The sequence below is a fragment of the Myotis davidii genome, unplaced genomic scaffold (assembly GCF_000327345.1).
Source record: "Myotis davidii unplaced genomic scaffold, ASM32734v1 scaffold44, whole genome shotgun sequence".
NCBI lineage: Eukaryota > Metazoa > Chordata > Mammalia > Chiroptera > Vespertilionidae > Myotis > Myotis davidii.
In genome coordinates, this window is record NW_006299705.1 from 3,972,588 (window position 1) to 3,999,682 (window position 27,095).

Here is a 27,095-nt window from a genome sequence, read left to right on the forward strand (position 1 = left end):
GAAATATCATGTGATAAACACTGATCGGATGCCTCCCACATCCATGCCGACCAGGGATCGAACCTGAAACCTTTTGGTGTACGGGATGACACTCCAACCAACTGAGGTAAAATAGGTTTATTATATTTGATACATAAGGAGTTCTTGGAAATCACTAAGATCAAGAAAAATACTTTAGCAGAAAAAATGGGCAAAGGTTTTAAACAGGCAAAACAAGAAATATAAATGGTCAATAAACATGTGAAAAGATGTTCCCTTAATAATAAAAAATACCCAAAAGCAATGAGATACTACTTACTGACTTGCAAATGGGAAAGATTATAAAACAGGAAAATACCCAAATGCTAATAAAAGCAAAGGGAATGAGCACACTCCCACACTACACACTACTAATATTCTAGTATAAAATGATATAATCCCTTCAAATTTGGAACTACACATCAAAACCTTTAAAAAAAATGTAAACCCATTGATAAAAATAAGTCCACTTACAGAAATTTATCCAGAGGAAAGTATACATAAAAGACATATATAAAAGGTTGTTATACATAGTATTAAAAGTCTGAAGATAACCTAAACATACAATTGGTGACTGAATAAATAAGGTATCCATAAAATGAAATGGTATTGCTGTCATTGAAAATTAAGTTATAAAGTATGTTTATATTGATATGCAAATATACTCATGACAAACTGTTACAGAACAGAAAACCACATGCATACACATATACACACATACATACGCCCAGAAAAACACCTAGAAGTATATGGACTAATGCGTAACACTGTATGGTGGGGGAATTTTTATTTTAATTTTTACATTTTTTATGTTTCTCACTATTTTCTCTTTTTTCTACTATGACTATGTATTACTTGTACAATTATAAGGTTTTAAGTCCTTTAAAGAAAATGAAATTAGTGGACCAACTAAGATACTTTACTAATTATATATTTAATAGAAAATGTTCAACTGCTGAGACTAAAAATGATCATGCAATTTATTTTAATTTTTATACATTTAGGGTAAGGTAGAATAGAACAATACAATGTGAGTTTAGAAAGCCAAGTTCTAGTTTTGTTTCTGCCTATTACTAGCCATGTGGTCTTTAAAAATCATTTAACCTTTCTCTAGCTTGGATTTCTCATGCATTAAATGAGGATGGTTGTAAAAATCAAATTAAAAAATAAACGTTTAGCCATTTAAAGAAGACATCAAATGTCATTTTTGAATGCCGGTATTATTTTGAGCCCCTGGTATTATTCCCTATTAATGGTATTAAAACATCCAGTTACTTGTAATTTAGGAATACAGAGATGAGTTAATTACTATTTAATAATTCCATTTATCAAATAAACCAGGACAGAAATCTAACTAGATGAATAATCTCTTAGAAATAAAGAATTAACAGCAATCATACATGTAAACATTACTCTATCTTCATGCCAAGTCCATGAAGTCTATTAATAGACTCTATAAAATTTGCTCTAAGTTCATTTCTCATCCGTGGAGAGAAACAGGCTTCTAATTTTAATAGTGAGAAAGTTAAGGGAGTACTAATCTTTCCATGACCTTCTTTTACATCCCTTTTCCTCTTCTTTCCAACTTCAGTCAAACTAGAGAAAATAAGGAGTGAAGATCCTGGACTTTAACTCTGCATGTGTCCTAACACAGTTAATGTAACCTACTGAAACCACAAGGTTGACTGCTCTGACTTAATCCTCCAAGTGTTTGTGATTCACCTATGCAATAGACAAAAGTATTTGTGTCCACTTGAAATTTTTCACTAAAAACAAAGTTACTGGCACTCCCCTAATCAATGCAGTTTATTGCTGTGTAAATTATTTACATCCCAAACAGGTCATTCAAAATGTTTCACACAAAACAACCTCAATGATGTATTATATGTAGATGGACTTTCAAGAGTCGCTTAGTATGAAAATACCACCTGGCATCTGTCTACCCATCCCTCCCAAGTACTAATACTTTGTGATTACTTCTACCATGTTGTCAGCACACACACATACACACACACAGGAATAAAATAAATGAAGTACCCAGCGCCTTTTGCCAAAAGATAGAAGCAAGGTTTATCTTGTATGTCCTTAGAAAACTTTCTGCCAGGCATTCAGATATCTTTGGCAAGTTGGTATTCATTATTCACATTTGTCTACCATTCTAAGGTTGCCCTGGGGCCCTCACTAAAAATGCACTTCCCCTGTGAGTTACAAACCCAGTAACTGGCCACACCTTTCATTGGAATTGGTGGGACAAAGAAGCAGGGCTGAGGGTGGAGTTGAGAACTGTACAACATAATCATTTCAAAACTGCCAAAATCTGCAGCAAGGCAGACATGCCTACGTACAAGATCAGACTGTCACAATGTCATGTTCACATCTTACCAGACTACTCAACCATATATGATTCCTATATATCCTTATTATCTGCAGCGTAAATTTACAGTCATGGAGTTTATAAAGTAAAAAGTACTAGGGCTTTTCTGTAGTTTTCATTAATTTTTTTTTTTGCTTCAGTGTTCCATTTTCCTCACCTTGAGAAGTTGGAAAAAGTTTTCTTGGTTAAACTGTTATTAACTTCTCTACATATCATCACACAGCAAAAGAAGTGCCATGAAGTTAAGGCTACCTCAGTAACATTCCATCAACGTTATTAAGGAACCATGCTGGGTCAATGGTACCAATGCTTCGCCACTAAAACAAGAAAACTAGGCATGACCAGTTCAATGGATCAGAACACAGTTGTGCTTTCTCCAGTAGCTCTGAGGCCTTGGAGCTTATGGCTCAGTTCCAGAGGGTCTTTAAAGTAAGAATTTGCCTTTTGTGCTGCCATCCATGGCTAGAGGAAAAAGAGCCCACAGAGAGAAATAAAGGAGTGCTCCCAACATTGTTACTTCTATCACCATAGACAAATCTAGTCCTTAGAAAGACTTGCAGCTGGGTTGTACAAGAAGATGGCTGTTGGAGAAGAGGACTGTGGAAGTGGAAGGAACATTCTCTTTGATGTACTGAAAAATGTTACTAAATGGCATACAAATGGAGACTACAGTTAGTGCTGTCTGTGCCGCTCTTTTCCTTTGCCGCATGTTTATGCAAAGTATTGCTCAGAAGAGCCAACCCAGGTCTCCGGTCAGGGGGTGCAGTCCAATCCTCCCACTATCATATTATGGCATCTTACAGAAGCTTCTTACAGTCTCCTCCAGACTATAGAAGTAAAGCCACCCAGAAGGTCTCTCATCTGACCTCAACACAGATCACCCAGAATAACTGATGATATGCCACTTTATTTGAAAGTGGACTAGGTAAATGCCAGGATTTGTTGATTGGGATCCTATCCTGCCGTCTGATGTCAGACTGGGCTTACAGAACATACTCATTATAATCATTATGAAGTTTCCCTGGTTGGTTGAGTCGTCCCATGCACCAAAAGGTCATGCCCAGGTTGCGGGTTCATTCCCCTGTCTGGTTATGCACGGGAGGCAACTGATCAATGTTTCTCTCTCACATTAATGTTTCTCTCTCTCTTTCTCTTTCTCTCTCTCTCCCTCTCCCTCTCTCTCTCCCACATCCCTCCCTCCTCCTTTTTTCTCCCTCTCCCATCCTCTCTCTAAAAAAAAATCAATACAAAATATTTTTAAAAATTATTATGAAGCTAAATAGGAGTCTAGCAAGTCAAAATTCACAATCATGAGGAAGGACAGATATGACCCATTTTCTGCAGACCTTTACCTTAGTTTGGTGTTATTTTCTGATAGTCTTCAATCCTGAAAACAATTGCCTTAAATCCTGCTCACTCAACTGTAAGTATGTAACTTGCTATATAAATCATACTGTGTGGTCTACAAAATTGGGACTAGCCAGACCATTTGCCAAAAATTCCAAAATGCTACTAAGCATTAGTATTTACAGCCTATGACAATCATCCCACAGAGCCCATGATAATGATGCTCTCCTCCATCTCTTCTCTCTCCTCACTTTATTCTCCTTGTGCCTAAATCTAACCCTACCAATCTAGGAAACTTCATTAGTTCCACTGCCTTTAATTTCACATATAAAAGACTGACAATCCCTACTAATCAAAATTATTTCAATGAAGATAATTATAGAAATCCTAGAACAAAACAAGACTGAAGCTCATAACAGATTATGTTAACAAGTATAAAATTTTACATAATATAAGCATATACACATTGAGCTTACCATTGATATTAGCCAATGAGAGAATATTATCCTGATGATCAAGGAGGCGCTTAACTTCAAGAATGTCCCATTCTAGTGATCCTTCTATGGGTGCTACCAACCTGAAAATTACTACATGAAAAGAGAGATATAATTTTATTACAATAGCCAAAGATAAAATTATATTTCTGCTCAAAACACCAGTATTTCATTAAGTTAGAAATGTCTAATACTGAAAATATTGAAAGCCTATCTCCAAAGGGAGCCTTATTCATACTACTTTAAAATATTTCTTTCAAATGCTTGAGATGTTTGAAATGATCTTCTAAAATCCCAAGTGAGTGTGTGCTTAGAATTCTGTTCCTTTATCAAAACTCTTCTAACTCCACTACCCCAATCCTTTCCAGGGCTCCACTGCAGTCGGGCTATCCTGCCTCTCTCTCTACCTAACTATTGACTGGCCCACATCAGTGAATCATCTCCACCACCAGCTTTCTGTACTCATGTTCCCAGGCCAGTAAGCACTGCTACAAAACAAGCTACAAATTTATGTTTAACTTAAACTCAGAGAAGACTTCAGCAGTTGCTTTCATATTTTTAAAGTTTTCTTGATACCTAGGCATACACCATCCTATATAATAAATAATAGACAAACATGGTAATTGACCATACTTTCGCTATGCCTCCCATTGGCCAAGCAGCACGATATGCAAATTAACCACCAACAAAGATGGCAGCTAATTTGCATACTGCAGGCAGGGTGGGTCAGCGCCATCCCGCCTGCCCTGCTGCCATCCGGGCCTGCTATCTGTGACCCAGGGCAGCAGGCATCCCGTGTGTGACCCAACCCGGGGCAGCCGTGTAGTGCAGCAGCGATTGGCCAGCCCGCCTGGCCGCCATCTGGGCATCCCGTGTGTGACCTGACCCAGGGTGGTCGGATGGGGCAGCAGTGGTCGTCTGGCCTGCCCGGGTGTCCCGTGTGCGACCCGACCTGGGGCAGCTGGGCGGGGCAGCAGCGATCCGCCAGCCTGCCCGGCCGCCATCTGGGTGTCCCATGTGCGGCCCAACCCAGGGCAGCGGGGCGGGACAGCGTGGCTCCTCTGTCACCCCAGCTTCCTCTTCACAGCTCCCTTGGGGGCCTAAGCCTTTAGTCAGACATCCCCCGAGGGCTCCCTGGCTGCCAGAAGGATGTCTGACTGCAAGCTTAGGCCTGATCCCTGGGGAGTGGGCCTAAGTTGACAGGTGGACATCCTCCAAGGGGTCCTGGACTGCAAATGGGTGCAGGCCGGGCTGAGGGACCCGTCCCCCCACCCCCCTAAGTGCACAAATTTTTGTGCACTGGGCCTCTAGTCCTATATAATAAAACCGTAATATGTAAATCGACCAAACAGCAGAACAACCAGTTGCTGTGATGCACACTGACCACCAGGGAGCAGATGCTCAACGCAGGAGCTGCCCTCTGGTGGTCAGTGTGCTCCCACAGCAGGAGCACTGCTCAGTTGACAGGCGCCAGATGCCAGGCTGACAGCTGGTGAGTGCAGCTGCAGCAGTGCAAGCCTCTCCTGCAGACACTCCCCCTGCACACCCAAGAAGCAGCGGCAGGTGCAGTGGCGCCGGGATGAGTGAGAGCAGTGCGGCGCCCAATGTGGGCTTGGGCTCCTCCCCAGCTGCCTGCCGCTTCACACACTGCACGGGATTGACGCAGACAGTGAGCTGGAGCCCGATGAGCTGGCGGGTAAGGCTGGGCTGTGGTAGCACAGAGGTCCGCTGATCCCTGCAGGCCAGGCTGAGGGACCCCACCAGTGCACAAATCCATGCATTGGGCCTCTAGTTAAATTATAAACTCTGAGGATAATATGTCTATAATTTTTGTGTGGCATACAATTCTTTTGACTACAGATTTTCAATGAGTTACTTTACTTGTTATCTGACTTTAACAAATAGTTTTATTTAAACTAATGTGAATCCTAACTTTAATCAATACAGCAAACCCCAAATCAAATAAACTAGAGTGATTCAATCAACAAGCACTTACTAAACATCTACTATGTCCCAGGAAATTAGATCTCTAATGTGAATAAGGCCTAGTCACTGCCCTGAACCATAGTCTACAGTGGTAGGGAGACCTATAAACAAGCTTATAATAGATGTATTAAATGCTACAATACACCACTCTACCCAATGTTGTGGATGCTCACAGATTAAGATGACTCATATCTTAGAAGTGGGAATGTCTCAGAGATCATATCCTTTCCAAGTGATGGCTAACTATTAATCTCTCTTCTTTCTCACATTCCTCCCTGGAAAATAGTCAGTGCCACATTTCATTCGTCTCTAGACAATTTTTACCAGCTACAAATCTCTAGCAAGGTTATTTAATCCTGGCAGCCATTTACCTTCAAACTGTGGCTGTTGAAATAAAAAGGTATTTCAGTCAACACGAAGGGAATTCTTCCTCATACCTATCAGAGTTATATGAACATTCTATTTCAGTTGAAATCCTACCAAATGATCTTGAGATTGGGATTGTGGAATAAAAAGCAATATATTGTCTACTCAAACTAACATATAATAACCTGAAATACTGACAAAAAGAAGAAAACTATTAAGGAGGTCTCTACAAAGAACTACAAAGTACTAAGATAACATGAAACTGTTTAGTGAGCATAAATATGGCCTCTATAGACAAGTAATAAATTCAAGAAAATAAAACAAATCAGCGAACAAAAGAGAAGCAATAATAAATTCTAAAAAATTAGTTAGGAAAAATATCCTAGACTTCTGAGCCAGGATGAGGTCTCAGCGCTGATAGCCAGTAAAGCTTCAAAGTCACTGCAGCTGGTGCACACAGAACTTACACTTCCTGTTGAAAGGAACCTTCACACAGAAAGAGAGAAACTGAAATAGAACACTGAAAACCAAGTATATAGGTACAAGCTTGGTCTTGGAAACAGAAAAGATACCCCATTTACAGGAATGAAATTCATTTTTCCATAAGAAAAAATAGCACTATATATTTATTTTATGACAAAATTAAATAAAATGCAGAACCTCATTTTAAAGAATATTATGTATTTTTATAAATTACTTTTTGAATAAAATCAACTTTCACTTCTTTTTTTAGATGATACTCTAACTTCAGTTGAAGCATTAATGCTGCTTTTAGTAGTGTTTTAATGAATTCACTAATTCATTCATCCATTCAATAAAAATTTCTTATCTGTTAACAGAAAGATGAATAAGAAAGTTCCAATCTCCAAGTAGCTCATATTCTGAAAAGGAGGGCAAGGAGAGAACAAAAAGTAAACAGAAGTCTTTTTTTAAAGTAGTAAATGAAATGATAGATGTGAGATTATGACAACACAGTGGAAACACTTCTGGGAGGGGAGGTGGTATTAAGTAAGCAAGCCTTCTTCCTCAAAAGATACTGGAGCTGAGCTCTTAAAGAGTAAGTAGGAATTAGCCGTATCAAAGAGGACAATGAGCAGGAGGATAAACCTGATACAGAGTGACAGCAGAAATAAAGGCATAAAGGTGAGAAACACCTTAGGTGGGGGAATCCCAGGCAATTCAGTATTGACAAGCCAGCGATATAGGAGGAGAAAGCTACTGGAGGGCCTGATTTGATATGTTGAAAACCTTGCACTTTATCCTGCAGGGTAGTGATGAACTTACACTGGTCCTCTAGGGCAGCAGTCGCCAACCGGTGGTCCTCAGACCACTGGTGGTCTGTGAGGTCCGAAAGGTTGGCAACTGCTGCTCTGGGGCAAAAATTTTATTCATCTGGGGCAAAAATAAGAAAAAATAAGGGCCACATGAAAGTAAATATATTCAAAGTCCTATTACTTCTTTCTGAGATCATGTTCTTCATACTTTGTTGTTAAAAAGTAATTTTTACAAAATGAAAGTGGTAAATGATAGCTTTTTTGTTGTTTATTAGTTTTACTAAGCAAAATAAAAATCTGGCAACTCTATGTTGAGCTCCAAAAATCTAAACTTTTGTACTAGTCAGAAATTTGAGCCTAGAAATGGCTGTTTTAGGCAATAGGAAGCCACCAAAGCCTTTAAGCAGGAGAGTGGTCTGCATTTTAGATAGATCCTTCTAGCATCTACTGAAGAATATATGTATGAGAAGCGCTAAACCAGAGGAACGGAAGGCATTGACAAGCACTGAAGTAGAGGAAGAAAGGTAAGTAGGAGACTTAATGCAACATTTGTAGTTAAGAAAGGTAATGAATGAGAGCCTGAGGAGAACACCACAAGTGAGATGGGAACCCGTTAGAAATGCAGAGCTCAGGCCCAGGTCTAGACTTATTGAGTTACTCTGGGAGGTAAAGCCCAGTAATTTGTGTTTGTAATAAGCCCTTCAGGTCATTCTAACGCACACTCAAGTTTGAGAACTACTGAGTTCACGTCTCATTGGGTTTTGCAAACATGCCAACTGATAGTAACAGCAAATTTCAGGGCTGGTCTCTGGAAGAAGTAGCACAAGCAATACCAAATGTCTTCTGGGCAAGAAAGAAGCAGCTTTTAAGAAGCATGTTTACTCTATCAATTCTGGCACCCAAATTCCATTCACAAAGCAGTGAGCACAAAAGGCTTTCTTCACTGTAGGCTCCCTGATAGTAAATGAGTTAACTAATAGTCAAAAGCTAAGAAAGTGGCCTTCAGATGTTCATAATTAATACATTTACAAAAGGCCTCTGCTACCTACCCCTTCCTCTGCTATTCCACTACTCTAAGGGAAATGGCATAAACTGCCCCAAAGATAATGGGCCCCATTCTGGCTTCCTGAGGCAAAAACTCCACAGTTCTCACCTTAGTAAAGTCCCCAAATAATCCTCCTTTGACCCTCTCAACTCAAGTTTTTAGTTGCCAAAATGTTGACAGTTGTTTTATGTGGTTATTTTTTTATTTTTTATTTTTTTGTCAAATAAGTGTGTGTACAGATACAACACTTAGCTGCCCCACCTGGCTATGTTAGAACAAGGGTAGGACAAAAACTGACTTAATATCACGAAAATGTCTAGGTCTCCATATCACTTCAACAATCCCAGGAGACCAAGACTGGGGCAGGGGCAGATGTTCCTTAAATGAAATATTAACTAGTCTTTCTAAAATGTGTATACAAGTTCTAGTTTAAAATTTTTTGAAAACAGAAGAAAAAAAGAGTCATACTCACTCAATTCTTTGCCAACTGCTGCCACAACACAGTTCTTAGGTATTTCAATCAAAGCACTGATCCCTTCAAAAATATAAAACAAAGGTACAATTATTTTCTTTATGGTTACATAAAAAACAAAAGCATTCTCAGTTTTATGTCAGTCATTTACAATAAAGGGAGTGGTCACAAAAAAGCACACACAATTTTCTAGATCACGCTTGCTTATACACAGAAAATGATTTTGTGAAAAACTGGTGAGGTATTTGGAAGACTATTTATTGATCTAGTAAGGGTAGGATATACTCTTTAAACATTATGATAAACTTATTTACCAGGGATCCCTTAAGATAATCACCCTCACCATTTACAATACACCTAGCTCAAAGGAGATATAAAATTGGCATTTTCCTTACTTTAAATTTAAGAATCCTGAGTGGGGCCCTAACCGGGGCTCAGGGGATAGAGCATCAGCCTGCAGACTGAAGGGTCCCAGGTTCGATTCCAGTCAGGGGCATGTACCTTGGTTGCAGGCACATCCTCGATGGGGCATGTGCAGGAGGCAGCTGATTGATGTTTCTCGCTCATCGATGTTTCTAACTTTCTATCCCTCTCCCTTCCTCACTGTAAAAAAAATCAATAAATTAAAAAAAAAAAAGAATCCTGAGTGGGTTCCCTGGCAGTAAATGAGTTAGCCAGCAGTCAACAGCTAAGAAAGGGGCTTTTATGCTTTTATTTATTTATTTATTTATTTTAAATATATTTTATTGATTTTTTACAGAGAGGAAGGAAGAGGGATAGAGAGCCAGAAACATCGATGAGAGAGGAACATCAATCAGCTGCCTCCTGCACACCTCCTACTGGGGATGTGTCCACAACCAAGGTACATGCCCTTGACCGGAACCGAACCTGGGACCTTTCAGTCCGCAGGCCGACGCTCTATCCACTGGGCAAAACCAGCCAGGGCAGAAAGGGGCTTTTAAATAACATGTTTTTAATTAATTAATATTTACAAAATTAGATTCAACAATTCAACATCTTTCACTTGTTTATATTTTTAAAAAATATATTTTTATTGATTTCAGAGAGGAAGGGAGAGGGAGAGAGATAGAAACATCAACGATGATAGAGAATCACTGATCAGCTGCATCTTGCACGCCCCGCACTGGGGATTGAGCCCGCAACCAGGCATGTGCCCTGACTGGCAATCAAACCGTGACCTCCTGGTTCATAGGTCGACACTCAACCACTGAGCCACACTGACCAGGCTCACTTATTTATTTAAATATAGAGTTCTCAGTAACTTTTTGTAGTGTAACTATAACTTCTATAACATATGCTAATTTCTATAACATATGTAATAATTATTATTTTTGTTAGTAAGACTTAAAGAATTGAAGTATTAAATTCAGAATCACCACATGTGCAGGTACAAAAACTATTAAAGTTAATTTTTCCAGTATGAAATATATATAACCTATATAAAAGTAATTTATAACATATATTCAAATTTGGAAAATATTATACTCCTTTACTTTACTCTCTCACCCATCAAAAGACTCTTGTAGTTTGGGGAGTAAGTCTCTCTAAAATCTTTTCTCCATATAGGTTTAACAGTATTTTATGCATTTCCCAAGTATAAGGAAGAAGTGATTGTAGAGGAGGGCAAAAGGAAGGAATTAGCAGTACAATATAAAAAAGTAAAAGGGACAGGAGAGCACAGGGAGGGTTAGGAAGAAAAGAATTCTAGATGTGGAAAACTTTGCTAAAAATTTTTTATAAATAATTTCATAAAATAATAGAAACAGAAGTATGACCAGCTGTCATGGCTCAGTGGTTGAGTGTCGATTCAATTCCCTGTCAGGGCACATGCCCAGGTTGCAGGCTTGATCTCCAGAGGCAGCTGATCAATGATTCTCTCATCATTGATGTTTCTCTCTCTCTCTCCCTCTCCCTTCCTCTCTGAAATCAAAAAAAAAAAAAATTTTTAATGCAAGATGAAGCAACAAGTGCTAATGTAGAAGCTGCAGCAAGTTATCCAGAAGATCTAGCTAAGAAGGTGGTTACTAAACAACAGATTTGCAATGCAGATGAAACAGCCTCTTTTGGAAGATGCATCTAGTACTTTCATGGCTAGAGAGGAACTGGCTGAGTCTCTTCTTAGGGACTAATGCAACTGATGAGTTAGTTGAAGTTGAAGCCACAGCTCATTTGCCATTCTGAAAATTCTAGGGCCCTTAGAATTATACTAAATCTACTCTGCTAGTGCTCCATAAATGGAACAACGAAGTCTGGATGACAGCATATCTATTTACCACATGGTTTACTGAATATTCTAAGCCCACTGCTGAGACCTAGAAAAAATATAAATGCTCATTGACAATGCACCTGGCAACCAAGAACTCTGATGGAAGATGTACAAGATTAATCTTGTTTTCATGGCTGCTAACACAACATCCATTCTGCAGCCCATGGATCAGGGAGTAATTTGGACTTTCAAATCTTCTAAGAAATACACTAGAGCTGCCGTGGTTAATAATTCCTCTTATGGATCTGAGCAAAAAATTGAAAATCTTCTGGAAAGGATGCACCATTCTAGATGCCACTAACATGGGAAGAGGTCAAAATGTCAACATTAACAGGAGTTTGAAAGAAGCTGATTCCAACCCTCATAGACAACTGAGTGGTTCAAGACTTCAGTGGAGGAAGTAACTACAGATGTGGCAGAAATTACAAGAGATCTAGAATTAGAAGTGGAGCCTGAAGATGTGAATGAATTGCTGAATCTCATGACAAGACTTAAACAGATGAGTTGTTTCTTACAAATCAGGGGGGGGGAAAGTGGTTTCTTGAGATGGAATCTACTCCTGGTGAAAATGTTGTGAAGACTGTTGAATAACCACAAAAAATTTAAAATATTACATAATCTTAGTTGATAAAGTGTTGGCAGAACTTGAGAGGATTGACTCCAATTTTGAAAGAAATTCTACTGTAAATAAAATGCTATCAAACAGCATCGTGTGCTACAGAGAAATCATTCACAAAATGAGTCCATTGGTGAGGCAAATTTCACTGTCTTATTTTTTAAAACTGCCACAGCCACCCCAACCTAGATGATGGTTAGCATTTTTTACCAATAAAATATTTTTAATTAAGTAATATACATTTTTTAGACAGACTACTATAGTAGACTTAATAGACTACAGCAGGGGTCCTCAAACTTTTTAAACAGGGGGCCAGTTCACTGTCCCTCAGACCGTTGGAGGGCCAAACTATAGTTTTAAAAAAAACTATGAACAAATTCCTATGCACACTGCACATATCTTATTTTGAAGTAAAAAAACAAAACGGGAACAAATATAATAATTGTATTTGCATGTGGCCTACAGGCCATAGTTTGAGGACCCCTGGACTACAGTATAGTGTAACTGTAATATGTACTAGGAAACCAAAAAAATCATGACTCACTTTATTGAAATATTCACTTTACTGAGGTGGTTTGGAATCAAACCTGCACTATCTCCAAGGTATGTCTATACAAATTATTCATGGAGTAAAATTCACATATGACCACAGGCTAATGAAAGAAATATGTACATGTAAATAGATATAATTCATGATAATAGTAAACATAAATATGCACTCTAGATTCAAACAAGATTACTAGTGGTCCAATGTTGAGTTGAAAGGTTAAATTGTAAATCCTAATAAGGTATGGATTGAATTTTGCTAAGATATCACATTATTTTCATGCTATTTTATAGTATTTATGTAGAGATAAGCTATTTCCAATTATGAACTATCTATTCAATTCACGGAGCTCCTACTACCTTTAAGATGTCAATAATTAATACTATTCATTATAGGATGTCCATAGATTCATTTGATTACTTTTAGAACAAGAATAGTTAATAGTGTATCACATAACTTCACGGTTACTGTCATTTAAATTTACTCATTTATACTGAAATGTTTTTACTCTGAATAAATTTTAATTTTATTCTTTAAAATCCTTGGTATCTATAGAAGTCAAAATTGATTTTTTTTCTGTTAAGACAAAAAATTGTCTATTAACAGAATTCTGAGAAAATAGAATTTTGTTAGTAAGTTTGCTCATGAATAAACTTTTTAGTAAAACCAAATGTAAAATGAGGTCATCCTAAGAAATCTATTGAAAGACAAGTGATCTAAAACATTTTTAAAAAGTGCTATTGTAAAGCCATAAAAGTGCTTTCAGGTATCAACATGCTCATCAAACTCCACTTAGAGTTTGATGATCTTATATTAAAAATTTTTTTCTTGACCACTTTGAGAAATTCTGTTAGAAAAGATAAGGAATCCAAAAGGAGGGGAATCTTTTCCTTCCAATTTGATGAAAATGTATTTTACACAACCCTTAACCAACCTGGAGAATATGGCTACATTTTACCAGTATATTCAGAACTGCAAAGAAAAGTACCCTCACTCTCCCCTTTGTTCATGGAAAGTCTCTTTGAAGATTCTGTGTCTTTTAGTCTGTCACTCATGGTTCACAATTACCTTGATTTGTTTTTTACCTGTATCAGAAAGGTGACTTGTCTTACATAGGAGATCTAATTTTCGGTTCCACACACATAGGTCATTCCCACCAGAGAGCCAAACATCTAGTCTCTGAAGAACAGTTAAACACTGCAAAATTTATGAGAAATATACGTTAAGTTTAGCAGTTCATGCATTCATTGGTGGTTTTACAATATGTTCTAAATTCTTTGATACCCTTTCCTTCAAGAGGTGAAGCCTAACTACCCTGCCCTTGAATGTGGGCTCTACTAAGTGACTAGCATCTAATGAATAGAATGTGGCAGAAAGGATAGTGTGTGACTTATACACTAGAGGCCCGGTGCACAAAAATTTGTGCACTTGGGAGGAGGGGGGTCCCTCAGCTCGGCCTGTGCCCTCCTGCAGTCTGGGACCCCTCAGGGGATGTCCACCAGCTGGCTTAGGCCCGCTCCCCGAGGGCCTAAGCTGGCAGTCAGACATCCCTCTGGCAGCCCGGGAGCCCTCGGGGGATGTCCACTTGCCAGCGGGGAGCAGGCCTAAGCTGCAGTCGGACATCCTTAGCGCTGCTGAGGAGGCGGGAGAGGCTCCCGCCACCACCGCTGTGCTCGCAGCTGGCAGTCTGGCTTGTGGCTGAGCAGAGCTCCCCCTGTGGTAGCGCACTGACCACCAGGGGGCAGCTCCTGCATTGAGCGTGACCAATCATTCCCAGTTGTTCTGCTGTTAGGGTCAATTTGCATATTACCCTTTTATTATATGGGTAAGACACATGGTGGTTTCCTCCTTGCTCTCTCTTAGGTCACTCTCTCTAGGGCAAACACACATAAGCAGCCACATGGAGAAAGACCCCCCTGGCAAGAAAGTGAAGCCTCTGTACAACCACCAACATTTCCCAAGCATGTGAGTCCCCTAGGAACCTCCAAATCCAGTCAAGCCTTCAGATGACAACCTCATGAAACACTGAGCCAGAACTATCCAGCTAAGCTGCTCTCTATTCCTGACTACAAACTCTGTGAGATATTTGTTTTAAGCAACTAAGTCTATTCCATTGATCTGTATATCTATTCTTATGCCAGTACCACACTGTCTTGATTACTATAGTTTTCTAGTAAATTTTCAAATTGGGAAGCTTGCATCTTGCAACTTTGTTATTTCTTTTCAAGATTGTTCTAGCTATGTTAGGGTCCCCTGCACTTCTACATCAATTTATGCAAAACAAAAACAAGAACATAGGGAAAAAACACCCTGTTGAGATTTTGGTAGAGACTGTATCCAATATGTAGACAGGGTAGTACTGCAATCTTAACCATATTAAATCTGATCCATGAATATGGGATGTCTTTTCATTTACTTAGATTTTCTTTAGTTTCTTTCAGCAATGTTTTGTAGCTTTTGGTGTACAAGTCACCTATTACTTCTTTAAATTTATTTCTAAGCATATTATTCTTTTGGATGCTACTGTAAATGAATTGTTTTCTCAATTTTATTTTTGAATGTTCACTGCTAATATACAGAAATACAATTAATTTTGTATACTGAATTGTATCCTAAAACTTTGCTAAATCCATTTTTAGCTCTAATAGTTTTGTTATGGATATAGAATTTTCTATATAGCTATTTTATATCCACTGAGCCAAACCGGCTAGGGCAGGAAGAAATAATTTTTTAAACCTACAAAAGTAATTTCATCAAACTAACTTAACAGTTTTTTCTCAGACAAAAAAAAATTTACCATAAAATATCAGCTTATGATCTTACCTTTACAGTAGACTGGAAGCATGACACTTTTTGAACTTGCCTGCCAGTATCACAATTCCATACCTAAATTTATGTTAAGAAATAATTTCTAAACATTTCAAATCTTATACCTTTTCCAATAATTAAGTCACAAATGTCACACATTTAGGTAGAAAATAAGGCATAAAATATTGAGTCATCAACTTAGCACAGTAGGCATACAACCTAAAATAATTTTCTGGTAAATTTTACTGTCAAACTATTTGAAAATGCCAACAGAAAGGATGGTCTGAAAACTGAATCTTTATAGACATTAAATATTGCAACTGTTTAAATTTTGTTTATTCTCCAAAATAGTCCACCATATTGACTGAAAGCTCTCTCAATGTGTATGACATAATTAACTACTGTTATCCTGGTTAAAAAAAAGATAGTAACAGTGTGTTCCTATTACCTGTAAACATATTTAAAGTAGTTAGAAGACCTCTTATAAAATGTCCAAGGTTAGCTTAACTAAGGAGTATGAAGATTTTCAAATTTTTCACACCATTTCCTATGGTAAGATACACATGTTACATCATATCTGAAAACACATTCACATAATAAATATATATAATATGTATAAATATATATATGTACATACAAACTTTTAAGACTATCACTTGACAAAATTGTTTTAAATCTACACTGAGCATTTAATTAATGAAGTTTTAGTTAATAGAGAAGGCCCAAGCTGAGTTAACCCTTTGCGGTTGTATTAAATTTGGACATGGGTGTCGTACTGATCGGAATTAATTTCCATTGAAAGAGCAGTGATACGTAACATGCAAGATTATGAAGGATAAACAAGATTTATTAATTCTTTTTTGGAACTACGTCACTACTAGTAGAATCACTACAAACGTTATCACTTTCTACGTCAGAGTCAGTAGTCAAGGTGCCAAAACAAAATTCTTCATTGTTACTTTCAGATTCGCAGTATACTTCTTTCGGTAACTTTCTTTTTGCCATTTTGGAGTATTATTTTGAAATATCTTCACAAGCGAGAATGCCTAATTACAGTTAAACGTAATTTATGAACTGATACATGAATGAATAGAGTTAAGATTCGTACGGTTCCTTGCTGTGGTGGCTGAGAGCAGACATACTACCGGTACGGTAAAAAAGCTTTGGTGGCTGAGAGTAGACAAACGACTGCAAAGGGTTAATTTAGAATTCACCTGAGTAAAAGAACTGCCAGCAAAGCACCCCGGAATTATTTTCAACAAAGTCACTCTGCAAAGGAAATGAGTCTATACCATCATTTACAGGTAGAGTTTATACTGATATTGTCCCATCTACTCATCTCTGTACTGTACCAGTAATTTTTAATAATTGCCTCTAAGTACTTTAGAAATCATCTAATAAAAAAGCATTTTAAATTCTACTTTTGCAGAGGTTATACTGATACTGAAAACAAATAAAAAAAAAAGAGCTTTAGTCCATAAAATAATTTGCCTCAATAGAGCAGTAGCAATAACGCTAACCTGACCTAAAAATCATCGAATTTTATGCCCTTGTTTACATAATACTGTAATCCCCTCACAATTTATCACCATTTAAATCTTTTCTTAAAATGTTTTCACCTATTGGCAACCTGTCTAGAAATCACTTTAGCTGAGAAGCTTGTTTAAGTTTCATAAAGTATGTATATGTTTTACAGAAGCCTGAGTAACACTGACTCCTTTGAGCTTACTGTGAAACTTACTTCACTAATGCTTGATGCTAAACAGAATTTTCAAAGAGCATAGACTTTTTAAAGGTAATCTATGATAACTTAAAAAAAAGGTCATGAGAGATTACAGTTATCCATAGCATTTGGCTATGGCCTTCACAAATCCAAATTCCTCATAAAAAGATTAAAGGGCTAAATTTGTTTATGGAAAACATTTTTTAAATATATTTCTATTGATTTCAGAAAGGAAGGGAGAGGGAGGGAGAGAAACATCAATGAGATCAATGATGAGAGAGAATCATTGATCGGCTGACTCCTGCATGCCCCCTACTGGGGATTGAGCCTGCAACCTGGGCATGTGCCTTGACAGGGAATCGAACTTTGACCTCCTGGTTCATTGGTCAACACTCAACTACTGAGCAACACTGGCCAGGCTAAGGAAAATATTTTAAAAGGCAGTATTATTACATAGTGGTCCAGAATTCGGCTCTGCAGTCAGACTGCTTACCTTCTGCCCTATACTGGCTGCATAACCTCGGACAAGTTACTTAACCCCTCTTTGCCTCTAATATCTGTGAATGAGAATAAAAATTCTTATTTTAAGGATCAAATGGATTTATATAAAACAGAACAATGTGTGGCACATGTAAGCATTTATAAAATGCCATTACATTTTTAAATTTTACTTAAAAGTAAGGGGGAAAGAAAGGTAACATACTTTTTAAATTTTATTTTTAAATACTAAATAGTAATATTAAACACTGAGCCAATGGCAACTCACTTTTCTGTCAGACTGGGTTCTCAAAAGGTTCTTATGGGTTGGGGCCATTAACTATTTTTTGCTGTACAATGAGGAGAAAAAAAAAGTAAATTATTTTCCAGTCCAACTGATCTTTATTTCCCTAAATTGAAAAGCAAACTGAGATACTAAGCATTTTTAAGCTCATTTTCTCCATTTCATCTATTTTATATAACAGTAACTCTAGAAAGAACAATTTTAGTCATGGGGTTTCCATCAATAATACACCTTAACCTACTATTTCAAGTCTAATACTTTTCAGATGCCTAATGCTTTTAAGAAGTGTTTTTATGAAAGCTAGAACAAAATCATTTTTGCTCAAAGAGGAATGTGCAAACAGGCCCCAAGAGCCTAAAGACTAATAATGTATATATTAGTCCCTTGGGTCACAATAGTTACTTCACTCTCTTCCAGACTAAAGGATATGATAACTGCTCTATCAGCAGAGGCTGTCAAGATGAGCTGATTTTTTTCTTCACATGCTTCCAAGGAGGGAAATGTAATAATAGCTGTTATCTTTTGAGTGTGTCCATTGAGTTCCAAAAGTTTTTCTCCTGTCTGAAATACCAATGAAAATGTTAACAGGTTCATTATTTCACAACTTAAATTACTTTAACAACACTAAGAAGAATCACTATGTAGAAAATGCGTACATTCTATTTGAAATTACTCAGCCATAAACAAATTTAAGTATTTTCTGATAGATAATACAAATTTTAGCATATTTCATATAAAATTTAAAGGAATATTCTTTCCATATGATTTTAAGAATATAATTGGATAAATTAAGCATAAAAATATCAGCAACTTAATCTGTAGGAAAAATAGATAGCCTTTCTTATCCAAGTATTTGTTATTTAAGTCTCCACAGTCATACAGTTGTGGAAAGGAAAAAAGGCAGCATAACAACAACAAATATATCTATATCCAATAATGTATCAACTACTCATAAAGTTAGCCTCCACTCCACCTCTATTTAATAGCAATAGCTATTCCCACCCATGAGACTCTCATGGACTTCCCAAGTAATAAACATACTATAAAACACAATGTAAATATGACAAATTACAAATCTTTCCAAGGTTACAAGATTTCATGAATATAGGGAACATGTTAAAGAAGTACTTTAATCACAGACAAAGCCATTGAAAAATGAGGATCTGACAGATCAGACAATGAGAGAAGATAGATACTTCAAAAGAGAATAACCTGAGTATCAAAGGATCAGGAAGAGAGGTCTCAGAGAAATTTGGTTAAGCTTTAAATATTTTTTAAATAAGCCTTTTATCATATTGCTATTAAATTCAAACATGAAAAGCATGTTACATTATGTAATCATCACTTTGAAAGAAAAATTGCCACAAAAATCAACACTTGATTCATTTTCAGAGTCATTACATAGTTGCTGGTAAGTTTTGTTCGGTAAGATTAAAATTTTATTTTCACATCTTGGTATTTGTTTCTCAGGAAAAAATCTTCATTAAAAAAGTTTCTATTATAAAATATTGGCTCCCAATTTAAATGAAATCTTCCCAAGAATGCCTTTTCAAGTATTAATTAGTCTGTCTACTAATATGCAGATATATCCCCAGATAGTGTTTATGAATGTATACTCAACTATACAGTCATATCTTTATTACACAATCCACACAAAATCAATACACACCTGGGCATTCCACACAACTACAAGTCCATCATCACCAGCAGATGCAAATCTGGTTAGAGAAAAAAAGTTAAAAAATAAGTCACTGGTGACATTTAAGTGCTAAAATTTTTAAGAACCATCAAATCTTATTAATGATATTCTGAATTACTAATATTAATGCAGATTAAGTTATCTAAGCTAATTTAGCAAATACTGAAGAATACCTGCTAGGATTTGTGCCAGGTACTGAAGATACAAAGATCAGATCATTTACAGTGTTACAATGAATAAACTGCAAGAAATGTAAGAATGAGGGAGATCTGTAAAGGAACTTTAAAGTCCTTCCTTGCTTTAAAATTATATGTAAACCCTCACTTAAGTGACATAAAGCCAAACTGAGGAACAGCTTCACTGAGAAGAAGTGATATTCCAGAAGTGGAAAAAAGAAACCGTGTCCTTAGATAAGTTAATTATTTCTATTCCTTTCTCTGTAAAAATACTCTAACTACTTTTTAAAGCCAACATCATACTCTATTTTGCCCCTAACACTAGGACACAAAAATTTCTTTGTTCCTGAATTTTATCCCTATATAAGATTCCTAAATTTCACTACTTCAGTCAAGTAACATTTTCTTTAATACCTCAAACTGAGCTTCAAGTTCAAATTTTTCAGATTCAGTTTCAAAATACCATATGCACCTGTTGTCTTCACTGGCTCAGACAAATCCTATATTTAGTACCCACTTCAAAACCATTTGATTACATCTCCTACTGCAGGAGCTAAAAGATTATCCAGGAGATAGGAAATTGGCCAAATACAGTCTGACAGTCTGTTAATAGTATTTGAATATAGAACTACATATTTTTTAATGGAAAGGGCCTTTAAAACTACCTAGATTACAAGCTAGAAACCACACAAAGAGTTACTGTAAAATCCATGCTTAACACTTAATTTTTCAAAATGAAATAATGAAGTACATAAAAGATCTGAATACTAAAAAGAAAACTTATTTTTAAATTAAAAATATAATTTCTTATGGTTAATTACATACATTTTCTGGATTACAATACTTAACAATCCCTTTAGTATAAAAACTAGTTGCTAGATGTCTTTACTAGCTTATGTTTCTAGACCTATCCATCTATTTTTATTTGTATAGTGATGGTGGGAGAGCAGTACTCACGGCCTTAAGTTTTCTTTGGTATAAAACATCAATTTATATTGATTCTTGAAATTCTTATAATTGCTTTTCTCCATTTTAGAAGATTACAGGTTAAAAATATACTTTTTCTAACCTTGATTTTTAACTTCTCATTGTTGTTTTATCATATCTGAATCTCATGAGGTCACGAGTTTAGAAATGAGATATAAAGCATTTCACCTCAAACTTTAATTCAATCAGTAGTAAACAAGTTAAAGCTAAACAATGCCCAATAGTAATGCATGAAATCACAGCCAATTTTTAGTTGCTCAGAGGTTGATTACCCAGTTGATGGATAACTCAGTCCTTTCAATTCTTATATATTCTATTGCTGCCTTTTTTTCTACCATTTCAATACCTATTATTACCTACTCGTGAAGTTTAAAAATGCAAGTCAGTTTAACTTTGCTATATATTACCTCTCATAAAATAACTATGCCAAAGAATTTCTGTGCATATGTGCATAACCGATGGACACAGACAATAGTGTTGTGAAGGCCTGGGGAGGAGACAGGAGCGGCGGGGAAGGGGGTAAGTGTGGGTAGGGAAAAAGGGGACATCTGTAATACTTTCAACAATAAAGATAAATTTTTAAAAATAACTATAATAAAGGGTTGGGAGATCATTCACAAATTACAATTATCCATTCTACTAGGATGGATAACTGAAAACTAGCTGCACTAACTATATCTGTTTACCTCTAAGTCAGTTTATCCTAATCAGTCAAGCACATACTACAGCCACCTCCCAAATCATAAATGAAAATTCAACCCAAGAATTCCTAATACAGTAAGATATACTGTAATGGCTGAAAACAAGTAATGAACCATTTTAAAAAGAGTAATTAAAATGTCAATAAGGCTTAAGTTATTCAATGGAAGAAAAAAATAGTGGCTATATTGTCATAAAATTATATATAATTATATAAAATAATTTTTAAAAAAACTCAAAATTAATAGAATCTAAATATTCCATTCTAAAGATAAGTTTTTAAGAAAAATGCTTCTTTAATGATTAGCACAAAATATATGCAATGAGATTTCATATTATACGTTCAGAAAATGCCAAGATCAATTATATGTAGTTCTTGTCCCAAGATATTAAAATTTAATGACTTAAAAAGGTACTGTATCAGATCTAAGACATCATCAACTATAAGACATTCTATTACTTTATGTACTATTAAGGGAAAAAATGCTACATAATGGAAATACACCATCAATTATATGATTTATTCAAATTTTACAGATATTAAAATAGAAAAAATAGGCTTTATAGAATCAATTCAATATAATAATTGCCATATTTATTGATCTTTATAACATGGCACTTTCTAATCCAACAAATCTCTAATTATTTCTGCCAGGTTTATAGCACTAAATAATGCTTTTTCAATGAATAAGCAAACATTAAAGAGTTGCAAAGGTTCTGTAAAATAGATTGTCTTAATCTCACTTTTCTCTTATCATTATTAATATATCAATATTGTCACAACAAAAATAGAAATTTGAAAAATTTTACACTCACAATCTCACCACAAAGATAAATTTCTTTTATTTTTTCATGCTCCTGTTATTATACATAGCCTTCAAGTTTTCTTAACTTGAAACCAAGTCTTTAAAAATATTCTTTGCCCTAGCTGGTTTGGCTCAGTGGATAGAGCATCATCGGCCTGAGGACTGAAGGGTACCGGATTTGAATCCAGTCAAGGGCACATGACCAGGTTGCAGGCTCGATCCCCAGTAGGGGGCATGCAGGAGGCAGCCAATCAATGATTCTCTCTCATCATTGATGTTTCTGTATCTCTCTCCCTCTCCCTTCCTCTCTGAAATTAAAATATTTTTTAAAAACTTTATAAAAATATTCATTGAAACTATACAATTAAATGACTAAGCAAAAGCTATATACATGAAAACAAGTTTAACAAGGTAGAAACATGGTTTAATGAAGACCTATATTAGAGTTTATAGAATGTTCCATCTTCTCCTCCCCTAATTATGAGACCTAATTTATTGAGAGTAGATGACTCAATCATTTCTTCAATAAATATTTATTAAGCACTAACTCTATAACGTATAAGTATGTATGTGCTTGATCCTAAGAGTAAAAATCAATGAGATAGTTCTTGCCTTGAAGAGCTCAGTCTACATTACTCAGTAATGTTACAAGGTCCAGATCATGTACCCATTGAGAATTCTCATTTATACATCTTTCAATTTATAGAAATCACTCCCTTTAAACACCTTCCCTTTGAACAACATCTCAGAGAAAGTACTCTTATTCTTGCCAACTGTGGGCTAAAAGAACAGCAGAGCTTCACGAAGATCTATATAAAATAAAACATGTATTTTCACAATTCCTATTTCCATTACCTAAGTGCATATTTAATAGCTCTTATTCATGTGAACTTATTTCAATTAAGTCAAAGGTGCTACAGATTCAAATATAACCTTAGAGGACATAATAAAAAGTATAGCCATAAATCTGAACATGAACCCTCCTGTATTCAATATCTACATAACCATAAAGCACTGGAAATATAAAAATATAACATTACTATGACAAAAAAAATCCCTGTGGTTAACTAATTTCCCACAGTACTTTCTAATACATGATGCAGCTTAAATAGTGTATCTTTTTTTTACAATAAAATAGTTGAAAAATAGCAAAGTTTTCATTTAAAATGGATTTTTACTTATCTTGTATGATAGAACTACTTGAAAAAAATTAGAGATGTAGACTTTTAATAGGTATTTAAGGGAATTCCAAAGCATTTTCAGGAGCCATAGACATTGCCACTGATTCTTTCATTAGATCTATGAGAACATAATTTTTTTCCTTAAGAAAAAAATATACAAACACACACACAAAACTCTGATATCTGAATGTCTAAAGTCCTCACAAATAGAATAAAAGAGGGAAGATTTCATAGTTTCCATAGTCATTTGCAAAGGTAAAACCTTGGTAAATTCTCCCCTCCTCCAAATCACAAATAGAAAACTAAACTACACATCAAGTTTACAAGTATTAGAATACCAAAAAATTCCTGTGACTTCCATTGGGGGGGTGGGGGCACTCTCCATTACCCAGAGCTCAAGTTTCCCTGAAAGAACTACTAAGAAGCATCCTGGCCTCTCCCTCTCCCAACTGACCTAATAAATGAGTTTGAGAGAATGAACTGAGCATGCTCTGTTCAGGCTCTTCTGGGTTTTCTCTGAAGATTTGTCTGTTCACAGAGAGAAAACATTCTGCTTTGCTCTTGTTTTTAAGGTAAGCCTACATTGAAGTAGGAGGCTTGCAGATGTCCAGTTGCGCCAGTGATTCAGTGAATAAGTCTACCTAACTCAAGGTGTTGTATTAGGAAACCCACTATTTACCGAGCCACATTCTTTATTCTAATGTTTGCCAGTTATTATTTTAGTAAGCTGATATGTTCATGTCCACCTGTGTGATTTCTGCATTGAACAAAGTTTTATTTTATACTGAAGCAAAAATACTTTTTAAATTGGCATTTTTATTTCCTCTCTGACAAACATACATCATATTTTTACATTTATTATGGAGAATTTAAATATTTATAAAAGTGGAAACTGTATAACAAAAATCCTCAGGTACTCATACCTGTCCTTAATAATTATCAACTCATGGCCAGCACTGTTTCATCTGTACCACACCCAATTGCCCCTCCACACATATTATTTTGTAGCAAATCCCAGTAACTATACTTCATTTCATCAGTAATTATTTTAATATATATCTCTTATGACTATTTTACACCACAAAGTTAACAACATTTAGTGACATAACATACCTAGTCAATGATCAAATTTCCCTGTCTCAAGTTTTTAAGCTAGTAACTGTGGATCTAAATAAGATTCCTATATTGCAATTGGTTGACATACTTCTAATTTTTTTTAGTTAATTGATTCCTTCTTCATATTTTTTCCTTGCAATTAAGAATTTACTTTATACAGTTCTCACAGTCTGGATCTTGCTAGCTACCTTCCAGTGTTGTCACTTAACAAAATGCACCTCTGTCCCCTGTATTTCTGGTAAACTAACAGATCTAGAGATTTAATCAGATTCCATTTTTACTTTTTGGTTAGGCCGCTTCATAGACCATTTGGATGAAAATAATGAGTATTTTTGTCCTGCACACACACACAATTTCTGGCAGTCGTGTGTGTGTGCGTATGTGTGCGATGTTAACAACCACTGCCTAGTTTATTGAGTTAGAGGTTGCAAAATTACAATATTCCAATTCTATGATTCTTCATGTTTGAATTCTTCTATAAAGAGAAATTTCCTCTCATCAATTATTATTGATCCCAAGATATTTGTATAGGAAAAGCAGTATAACTCTCAACTTGTAAATACCTCTTCAAGAGAGGACTAGCTACCCAGATGAACATGGTTATCTACCTCTAGCTGTTGACTTCAGGGTACATTTCAGCTTTCAAGTCAAAATCATACTCTCAAGTGGGCCCTCAGTCACTTGAATTAAGCACATTCTTGGATGACCTTTAGCCAATGACTGTGCACGGCAGGACAAAAAGTACTAGTTATTTTCATCCAATGCAGGACTGACTCCTCAAAAGGGCATTCTTTTCTCCAGAGCTGGCCATTGGGTTTACAGAGACTTGGTCAGATCTGTATCATAGTCTGAGGCAGCTCTTCTTGTCCAATCCTGCTTCCTTATTTCCGCTTTCATTGATGTTTCTAATAAACTTTTTGCATTCTTAACTCCATTTTATTGCCTGCTTCCTAGGGAAACCCATCTTGACTGCTGATTTCTTTTATCTGACTGTGGAAAGTTACTCTTAGCTTAAGAATATTTTCTTAAAGACGTAGCATGTTATTTGTTCAGTGAACTATCGAACTATACTGAGTTTGTTTAGTTTCTTGTTAATATAGAGCTTCACCAGCCATTCTAGGAGCACATTTTGTTCTCCAGTCTGGCACTTCATGGGTCACTTAATTCTTTTCCAGTCATGATCACCATCCTATATAACCTTGTCTGTTTCCTGGAGTAGCAAGGAATGGTCAAATGAGCAACAGAAAAAAACTGCTCTTAAAATGTGTTATAAACTCAGTTTAGTTTAATGCATCAAATGCTAGAGTATTATATATAATTTTAGCACAGTCCACTTTTTACAAGACTCTTGCTGAGTCTTAGCCTTCTTTAGTGATCTCCCAATCAATATGACCCTCACTTCATGTTCAAAACATACTGAAGAAGAAAAGAAAAGGCAGCTGTCTGTTATGTTATACAGGATTTATTTGGTATCTTCAAAAACCAATCTGAGAAAATTTTCCACTCACTGATTTTAGCTGAGCCACCAAGAAAACAAGAAAATCCTTCTGCAAAATTCTCAATAAACTGACATTATCTAAAGACCTGAAGCGTGAAACCTGGATTACAAAAGCCGACCAAAAAAATAGAATGCAATGTCTACAAAAACTAAGTAAAAACATAAAAAGTGTAACAATAGAATATTTATCTAAGGTATTTTGGTAATTTGACAATGCATAAATAATGTACATATGCAATGATAAAGATAATTCTAAGTTAAACTGTTAAATTAAGAATGAAAGTGTTAAGCTCTTAATTCTATTTGTAATAAATATTTATATAGTTTGTAGATTTTTTAAGTCTTTCTTTACCAATAATGACTCTTTCAGTTATTTTTTGCATACACTATAAAATTAAATTTTTTAAAATAATACACAGATTGAAAGCTCTAAAGGTCTGTGACTGACTGGCGGGCCGGCTCGTTGGTCAAGGTCTGTGACTGACTGAAAAACTTCAGGGAGAACCGAAGATGGCGGCATAGGTTAACACCAGAGATTGCCGCCTTGAACAACCAATTCAAATTAAGCTTGAACCAGGGACCCACAACATCCAGAAACACAGGCGGGCTGGCTGAGTGGAAATTCTGCAACTAGGAGTAAAGAGAATATTATATCCAGACTCAGAGGGGACGCAGTGCTGAAGTGAAATTCTCAGGTACCGAGGGCGCGCGGAGCGGGGCTGGCAGCGCGGAGGGCGCGATTGTTTACAATCGGGAGGGAGTCGCAGACTCTGACCTCCAGATCCGGGCGAGCAG

At 36.1% G+C, this 27,095-nt stretch overlaps 1 protein-coding gene across 4 annotated transcripts in view; it reads right to left on the reverse strand.

Moving 5' to 3' along the window:
- WDR41 (WD repeat domain 41) overlaps positions 1 to 27,095 on the reverse strand; it is a 112,467-nt gene that overhangs the window by 13,024 nt on the left and 72,348 nt on the right. For 3 of the 4 annotated variants that reach the window (XM_015571618.1, XM_015571617.1, XM_015571619.1), the window contains exons 3-8: positions 19,808 to 19,856; positions 18,568 to 18,699; positions 15,650 to 15,712; positions 13,912 to 14,023; positions 9,377 to 9,439; positions 4,216 to 4,326 (exon numbers count right to left, since the gene is read on the reverse strand). In XM_015571618.1, the coding sequence (XP_015427104.1) occupies positions 4,216 to 4,326; positions 9,377 to 9,439; positions 13,912 to 14,023; positions 15,650 to 15,712; positions 18,568 to 18,699; positions 19,808 to 19,856 (530 nt within the window). Of the gene's footprint in view, positions 1 to 4,215; positions 4,327 to 9,376; positions 9,440 to 13,911; positions 14,024 to 15,649; positions 15,713 to 18,521; positions 18,700 to 19,807; positions 19,857 to 27,095 lie in introns of all 4 variants that reach the window. The other variant, XM_015571620.1, reaches the window with a different exon arrangement.